Source organism: Glycine max, chromosome 18, assembly GCF_000004515.6.
Source record: "Glycine max cultivar Williams 82 chromosome 18, Glycine_max_v4.0, whole genome shotgun sequence".
Classification (NCBI taxonomy): domain Eukaryota; kingdom Viridiplantae; phylum Streptophyta; class Magnoliopsida; order Fabales; family Fabaceae; genus Glycine; species Glycine max.
Genome location: NC_038254.2, coordinates 44,412,872 through 44,422,564, shown reverse-complemented (window position 1 = coordinate 44,422,564; position 9,693 = coordinate 44,412,872). Strand labels below are relative to the sequence as shown.

At 29.2% G+C, this 9,693-nt stretch overlaps 1 protein-coding gene across 1 annotated transcript; it reads left to right on the top strand.

The window, feature by feature from the left end:
* The first annotated feature begins 259 nt into the window (after positions 1–259).
* Positions 260–4,165, top strand: LOC100803946 (probable WRKY transcription factor 49). The gene is made up of 3 exons (XM_003551432.5): positions 260–770; positions 933–1,076; positions 3,471–4,165. Exons 1-3 carry the CDS (start codon positions 481–483, stop codon positions 3,961–3,963), a joined length of 927 nt encoding a protein of 308 aa, XP_003551480.2. The 5' UTR covers positions 260–480; the 3' UTR covers positions 3,964–4,165.
* The last annotated feature ends 5,528 nt before the right edge of the window (positions 4,166–9,693 follow it).

Genomic DNA, 9,693 nt, shown 5'->3' with positions numbered 1-9,693 from the left:
TGTTTAAGATTTGATTTTGGATTCAAAATTAGTTTTGATTCGAAGCAATTTTAGATAACTTTTAAATTGGATAAAAAAATGTATACTAAATTTTATTATTAACAATTAATTTTCGAAAATTCATTGAAACGCATACTTAGTAATTACCACACTACAAATCCACGGTAGAAAGGCCCCATCAAATTATAAGGTGGTGAGTGATGACACATTTTGCAGTTAACCAAAGATGATAATACATTGTTAGGAATAGAAATCTCCAAGGAAAGTCAAAGTAGAATACATACAAAAACATAGCTATAGCTTGGCTTACTTATTAATAAAGTCAAGGAAGGGGGGAGAGGAACCAAGTATACATCACAACCACCTCTTCATCTGCTCCACTCTTTCCTTTCTCATTAGCATATTATCTTCTCCACCTTCCTCTTTCAACTGCTATAACTACAAGGAGGATCTTGTTGTTGTTCTAACCTAATAATAAATATGGTTGAGTTAGCCATGTCAAAGACAATGATGGAGGAAGTAGTAATGACAACTTCTTGGTCAGAGGGTTCAGAGGATGATGACCTTGTGAGAGAGCTTTTGGATGATGGGTCTCCCCTTCTTATTGAACCCCCCAACACAACAACAAAAGCCTCTTCAAGTGATGACCAAGACCAAGCCTTTAATAAGTTCATCTCCAACATTTACTCAGGACCTACCATTTCAGATATTGAAAATGCTTTGTCAGTGACCAACCAAAGAGACCATTTCCCACAACTCTCATCGGCCAGGTATAAAATGCTTCCAAACTTAGCTAAATTACTCTTTATGGCCTTTAAAAAAAAGATAAATTACTCTTTATGGGTTAGCTTGTGACTCTATGTGGCTTGAGTTTCCTGAATTGAGCACCCATTTGGTGCATGTTTGATGTTTTTGTTTCATTTTCATTTCAGAGTTTCCATATTGGAAAGGGGTTTGAGTAAGATTGAGAATAAGTATACCCTGAAAATCAAATGCTTTGGCAACGTGATGGGTGATGATGGATATAAGTGGAGAAAGTATGGACAGAAATCAATTAAGAATAGCCCAAATCCTAGGTAAATTCTCTCTTCTATATAATTGATATATGAACATTCACTTTTTGGATTTCAATTTTTTTATATATAATTTGCTGATAAAAAAGCTGCAGAGATTTCCATAAATCAGTCCTGCTATTCATGTTTAATTAGTACTTTGGCATTACTTCAAAAATCTTTTACCGCAAGACAAAAAGGACATGCAGATAGGGTCTTAAAACTGGAACTTATTTAAATAAACTCTTTTTTTTATAAACAATTACATATGAAGAAACTAAAAATAACATAAATTTAACTTTTTCTGTAAGTTAAAATCAATTTGTGCGGAAACTTCCTCTTTCAACTTTTCTTAAAAACTAAAGTTGATTTTAACTTAATTCAATTCATTTTAACTACTTATTTTTTTTATATTATAAATACTTACCAAGAATCTTATCGAAACGGGCCTTAATTAATTCCTTGACTTCCTTCTCATACAAGTTCTTTTCACAAACACTAATAAAAGCCACTTTCACTTCACCAAGAAATGGAGAGTGGATTTCATGCTTCCCTGACATTAAATACATTAACTCACCCAATCCTTGTAAATAGTCATTCATTCTCTTCAAACAGTTTAATCCCATTTGGCAATTTAGTGCCACCATTGCAAATGGTTACAAACCTGAACATAAAACATGCTAATCAATCAATCTGAATGCCTCACATAAATTCATAGTATATTAACATGCTAAGTAATTTCTAGTTACCACCTCTTCAAAAAAAATAAAAATTACAAGTTACCAACTAGTGGGATGAATTTTCACGATCAGATGATAGGGGCTCTTTGTCGTTGTCGTTGTTTCCAACTTCTGAATATCTGATAACCCTATGATGTGTAGTAGAGATGATACAGAAAAGGTAAGAGGGTGAGGAATATTTACACGTCACTGCATCAGTATGTTTTCCCTACGGTACTAGTAAATATGGTAAATTGGGTTGACAGTTGCGTCACAAATTTTATTACCTAGGCCTAGGCTAGGTAATACAGGTACCTAAAACATTCAACTTTTCATTAAAACCTACCATAATTTGCAAGAGACCTATTCATTGATCCATAAGTTAGCCGACAAATACAAATTTAAGATTAAAGCTACTTTCATAGAGGCAATACCATGCACAAAAGCAATTCTATATATTTTTCTAAATATATATCGTGCCAGCCTTTTTCATACATTGATCTAACAAGAAGATTTATGACTAGTCTCTTCGTTAATAACTTTGTCACGGGAAAAATCTTGTATCAATCTCTATTTTTTACCTCCTTCCTTTTTTAATTATTAAATCCTTTTTAGAAATTTATTTTTTTATAAGATTATTTTTTAATTTCTAGATTTTTTTACATACTCTTATTTAATTATTCTCTCCAAATGAAAAGTAATTAAGTGAATAAACATACAAAATAAAAAATAATTTTAGAATAATAATATAAATAATTAATATATTTAATATAATTAACTAAATTAATTATTTTTTAAGAAGTGTGAATTAGTTGAAATAATGTTATAATTAGGAATGGAGGGTCTACATATTAAGTAGGTAAGACCTTGTCGGTATGTATGAAATTTATGAAGAGAGATAAATATAAATTATTGTAACAACAAACAGGTAACATATGATGAACTACCGGTCTTACCAAAAAATTTTCACCAACCTCTCGCTTGGCGGACTGAAGTACAAATTTTAATAATAGGAGATAAAGGTTTACAATAAAATAAATAAATAATAGGAGATAAAGCAGTCCCAAACTATTTCCAACGTAAATTTACTAGAACATATTTTTTAATTAACTATTTTTTTTTCTTCAAAAAGCTTTATGAAAGCATAGCCTTTTGAAAACATAACTTTTGAAAAATGTTTTCAATATTTGGGTTCGGATAAGATTTTTTTTTTTAGAAGGTTTCGGATAAGATAAGACCACTGAACACAGTAAGTTCATTTACCAAATTTTATCATAGCGATATTTTTAAAATTACTTGTGCTAAACTAGAATAATTCCTTCAAAATTTATCTACTTACTCAATGATATATTTTACTTTATATTGCGGAGGTATATCTAATTATCTACACTCAACAAGGGATATGACGTCAAATTAATAGTCAAATTTGCCACATCCTAAAATTTTTTTAGTGCGAATTCTTGAAGAAAAACCCTGTAATTTCAACTTTAATACCTTGTCAAATTCTGTAAAAAAAAAAAAAAGCCTTGTCAATTTTGTGTAAAAGCTACTTTTGTTTGGGCTCGAATTGTCAACCCCCTGAATCAGTATCTAATAGCAATATGCCTCTACAATTACCGGACAATTAATTCGTTCAAGTTAATCACATAGTCAAAAATATAAATGTTCATTACTAATTTTGATACCATCGAACCAGCAGGAGTTATTATAGGTGCACCAATCCAAGGTGCAGTGCCAAGAAGCAAGTAGAGAGATCCAATGAGGACCCAGACACTCTTATCATAACCTATGAAGGGCTCCACTTGCACTTTGCTTACCCGTATTTTCTCATGGGCCAACTTCAGCAATCTAATTCCCACCCACCAATCAAGAAGTCCAAGCCCATCTCTCCACAGGCTCAGGCCCAAGCCCATAGAGAAGACTATGTTCAGGAAGCCCAATCAAATGCTACTTGGGGCATGATGTCATCCACTTCATTGGACTCTACACTAGACATGGCCCAAGAAAATTTGGGCTCACAAGGGTTGCTTGAAGATATGGTGCCATTCATGGTTCGGAACCCGTCAAACAATGTCAATAGTGCTCACACAAAATTTTCTTGTTCTTCGTACAGTTCTCCTCCAACATCTCCTCTTTGGACTTCAACTTACTCCACCACTTGCTATACCGTTGGCTTAAATTCTAGCACTTAATTTATAATTATGTATATGCAAAGATTTAGAAAAACAATAAAGTTTAGAGGGTGGCTATGATTATTTTGATTATGTGAATTTAATAATATAATGTGTAATAGTATAGTCTTAAATGTCACGTCATCGAAGGAAAGAAAAAAAGTGCCCCTATTTTAGTGTCAAACCATAATGAAAAACTATTTTTTCTCTATTTATTTCGTTCAATTTTTTTTAATCTATTTAGTTTTTACCATGTAACATCGTTATTGAACTTTTCTGTCACGTGTTTTATATCGATTCACATAGCACCGCATGTATTTCATCACATGAACACCTAACACTTACTAGAATTAATTTGTAAAATTTGCATAATTCCCGTGGTAGTATGTGATAAGTTACAGAGTACATGAATAGATCAAACATAACAAAATACCTGAGTTGTACCCATCCCACTATCCAAGTGATGTAACTTGCTAGCTACCAATTGGTAACTATTCAAATTTTGTAAACATTTTTAAGTACAACATTTACACACGTGTCATGTGAATAATTGTAACATATATTGTAAAAGAAACACAATGATAGCCTCACATGATAAAAAATATATATATATATTTTAAACTGGTGAATAATATTTTTTTTCTTTACATTTTTATTAATTGTATTTATAAAATTAATAGGGTCGCCTATTAAATTAAAATTTGTCGACTTATTTGTTATTTGAATTAATTTTGTTTTGAACTTTTGATTTATCTACAGAGAATTGATTTATTGAATAATCGTGGCACAGGCGACATTAATTTTAAGATTAGCTTGACAGAAAAATCATTTTACCTATTGGTATTGAATATTTTGTAATTTATTATTATTATATGATATATTTTTAATCGCAGGAAAGTAGATATACGTATTAAGTCGCTACCTTTCTTTTTCCTTTCTACGGAAAAATCCCTGCCTTTCTAGTATTATTATTTCTATAGATTATCGTTGTCATTAATATTTAATTTTTTTGTCATTTTTCAACTCCAATTACATTTTCTTTAAATAACATTGTTAAATACATTAAGCTTCTTTTACTAGAATTGAGCATAAGGAATTGTTAATACTTGAGAAATTGAGCCATATTGTTATATAACTATACATACTTATATTATTCGTGTTTTATTAATAACATGTTCGGTTTTGATATTTGATTAAAGATATCTATAATTTTCTTAAATTGAATAGGTTTTGTTAAATTCCTATGTAATAATATTTGCAATTATCATATTAATTTGACATCTTGGCTTGAACTTTATGTACAATAAATGAGGTACGATATTTTAATGAAAAATTAAAATAATAAAAATAATACATATTATCTTTGTATGCAAAATTATTTAGAAGTTCACATTTTGGTGCTTTTAAAAATTGGATTAATTATAATGTGATTGAGTTTTACTGGATTTTGATTAAAATTGATGTTTTCATATGAAACGTGATCTGAATTCTCTTAACAACAATGAAAGTCTCTAATATTACTAGATAGTAGGAATGAAAATAGGTCAAATTTTAAATAGAAATATTTGGTTTGACTTGTTTAAAGATTGACTTAGACTTGAATTAAAAAAAAAACTTATATATTTAAATAAGTTAGACTCAAACTTATAAAAAAAAGTCTATAAAATCAGCCTATTTATCTATATAATAATATAATAAAAATAAATATTTATATTACGTGAGTAATAATATTATTAACCAAATAAATTTATAAGACCAAAATAAGATTATATATAAAGAAGAAGCTAACTTTGAATTATCCTTCTAGTTTTAGGGCCTAACTATATAATATGGCTTTATGTTAGCTTTCGCTTTGTACATTAGCCTTTTTTATTGTATGCCTTTTATTGTAGTGTTTTACGTTAGTCAAATATCTATATCATATCCGCTAGCATTTTTTTATTATCTCTTACGTAATTTATTTTAGTTTTTTATTCTCTTAAAAACCAAATTTAAATAGCCATGTAATTGTTTTTAAAAAAAGATTAATGGTCTATCTAATTAGGCATATGTAAAATTAAGATTTTCATCTATTTAATAGTTTTGATGTATATAGAGTTTTTAAAGAGGTTAATAAGTCAGATCAAACTTATAAAAAATCAAATTAAAATTTATAAAAAATCTACGATAAATAAAAAGTCAGACTTTGGCCTTAATTTTATAAAAATAGGCCAAGCCTATTTATTCAAAACCTGATCTAATAATATGTTTTATTCACATTCCTAACTATGAATAAAGGATGAACATACAATACAAAAGGTATTCCAGTACTTACGTCAGTAATGATTTTACCAGATTCATGATATGTAATAAATGTTTATCTACTGCAATATGTTTGGTTATATATATGGGAACATGAAATGGATTGGATTTCCTAATGCAACACCCAAGGTGTGTCTCAAGGACAATATTATTGTCTTATTGTACTGAGACGGTAACTTTACTATGGTTTAGCATACAATCTAATGAATGCATCTAAGAATCTACGCTCAAACATGACTGTGATTGACACATAATTTTGATTGTGGCAATTCATTGGGATAAAGTGGCCCACTCATACGAATTTGGTCTTTAGTCTAGTTTAAAACAATTTCCCCTAACTTAGCACACTTGTTGTCTCCTTGACAAGTGTAAAAAATCATTCATGTTGTCAAAGTGATAAATTGAGTATTGTTCCCTCAAGGACTTATGCATGCTCGACAAGATTCACAAAATTACTGTCCAAAATCACGAATGTATCAACCGTGAAGTGTAAAAAAATTTAATGATTTGTTGAAATAAAATAGAGTAAAGCAATAACATGAACATAAAATACTATTCTTGGATTTTTATAGTTAAAACAAAATACAAACGACAAGATTTTTAAAATGATAAATTATGGTTGGACTTCATCAAACATTACTCTTGCTACAAGATGTTTGTTCTAGACTGACATCACGATAACAATAAAAAAGTTTGTTCCTTTATAACGAAAATTGCTAAATGTAGCTCCCTTATTTGCTAAATATATCTCCTTTTTGTATTTTTTTTTTCTCAAAATGTCCCCTTTCTGGGAATTAAATTTTGGGAAGTGTTAACATTTTAACACTTTGGGAAACTGATTTCCGTAAGTGTTATAAAACTTTTTGACATTTACATTTTAGAAGCATAAATAAAGGTTGTATGAATATATCAAGGGAAACACAAAGCAGGACTCCCTAAACATTATTGTCTCAAAGTATGACTTCTACACTACCATAAAGCACCTCCCCTCAATGCACCCTCCACTATCGCACATGTTGCTCTGTCTTCAACCCTTTTTGCATCGACAACTTCGTCACCACAATACGGATCTTCCTCTTTTGCTTCCAGCGTAATCACTTCCCCCCATTATATGCCTCCATCTCTGGAAAGTCCGTCCCTGTAAAACACCATCGTCAAGTACCACTTCCTCCCTCAATGTTGCTCTTCATTAGGGCATATCCTAAGACTACAACATTTAGGGAGTTAGGTTCGTGTCTCTCTTGACAAATCCATAAAATCCTTAATTTTTATTTTAAAAATTAATTTCCAGAAAGTATGATAACACTTCCAAAAATTAGTTTTTGGAACCAAGAATTTAGTTTTTGGAGAAGGGTAACTTAGTGGAAGTGCATTTAGTACTTGTTCCTCGTAACAGAGAGAAAGGCCCAAAGCCAATAGTCAATATTGACCCAATAGCTATAGACCAATGACTTGCTTAAACCATACACTTAAACTAACAAAAATTTATATTATATATCGAATATGAATACAAATCAATGAAATATTTTTTATTTAAAGTTTCACATACTCAAATGAAAAATGCGGATAATTAATTTTAATCATTAGATTATAATTAAAAAAATGATGACTAAGATTAAAACCCAATTTTTAATCATTTTTTTCTCTATTGATTTAAATAGTTAATTTTAAATTGTTCACTTAAAGAACCAATTTAAAATTTAACTTTGAAGATTCATTGACAATCAATTTAAAAAATCTGACTTTTTATGATGTATGCATAGGCATTGATCTTACAATCAATGTGAAAGATCTTTTAGCCAATGAAAGTAGTGTTCTTCCAACCGACTAACATGATGTATTAAAAATTAAAATTTTAATCTCAGTCATCAATTTTTTAATTATAATCTAACAGTTAAAATAAATTCTTCTCATTCCTCATTTGAAACATCTCATATATATATATATATATATATATATGAGAGAGAGAATATAATTGTTATGATAATTGACATCTTATTTGAGAATGAGAATAATTAATTTCAACTGTTAGATTAAAATGAAAGGCTTAGATTAAAATATTTTAAATTCAAATTAAACATTATTTAATCATAAAATCTCTCAAAGATTCATCATATAGAAAATTAAATATTTAAATCATGATATCATCACACCCCTCCACCACCATTGTTATCATCACTACTATCACTTCCACCATGATCACGACCATGACCACAATGCGACGACAATCATGTTGTGGTGGCGTAGTGTCATGGTGGGAGTGGTGATAGCGACAACAATTATAGTCGTCATGGCGACAGTAATAGTGTCTTGATAGTGATGATGATCATAATGGTGATGATGAGTTTGAGATATTTTAAATTTTAATCATTTAGAGATTTGATTTTTGTTTGACATGTTTTAGAGATTTGTTAATTATATGAGATTTTAATTTGAATTTAAAATATTTTCAATCTAAGTCTTTCCGTTTAATCTAGCGGTTGAAATTAACTATTTGCATTCTCGTATAAGTGACCAATTCTCATAATAGTCATATATTTATATAGAGAGGAGAGATCAAATTATACATGTGTAATTTTGATCAACTATTGTACCGTTTAATAATTTTCAATTGCATAATGTTTTCTTAAAATCCACATTTAGATTGAAAGTTCATTTCACATAGATCTTATATACAAAATTTTATATTAATTCAAAATTATTTGTTATCTCATTCATACATATTAAAATCGACAAAATATAACATTTTCAAAATATACTAAAATATGGATCATTTGATTATCTTCTTATTGTTGTTCAATTTTGACAAAATCTAGCATAGACGATCTTGATAATTTGAAAATATAATTCAATGGTTAGATCATTAAAAATTAGATTCTATATCAAGGTTATACAATGATATAATAGTTGTTTAAGTTACATAAATAATTTGATTTTTTTTCTCATATATATATATAAGGGTTTGTTAACATACTTTCATGTTGGAGTATTTTAGCAACTTACATCAAATTATTTAAAACAAAATTCAATTACTTCTTTAGTGACAATAAATTTATTTAGGGATGATATAATAATTTAATGTTTATATTCTTAAAACTTATTATTTTCTCCCCCACTTATTCTCTCTCTCCTCTACCTTGTCTCATGTAAAAATTTCATCTTCTATCCAAATTTTCAGCCTTCTTTTTCTTTTTCATTCATCTTCTCTTTTCAAATTTTACCCAATTCCAAATTTGGTATTTGTTGCTTGCAACCTTAATGGTCATTCACAGTAGCACCCCCAATCCCTCACAATCTTACAGGATACTGCAACCATCTTGAGCATGAAGAACTATATAAAAACAAAAACTAAGGAGAAAGAATTATTTAGGAAGTGTTGCATGAAAAAGAGGCATTACCTCATTCATGGTTCGTAGAGGTTGCTCAAAGAGGAGAGAGAAAGAGAGTATG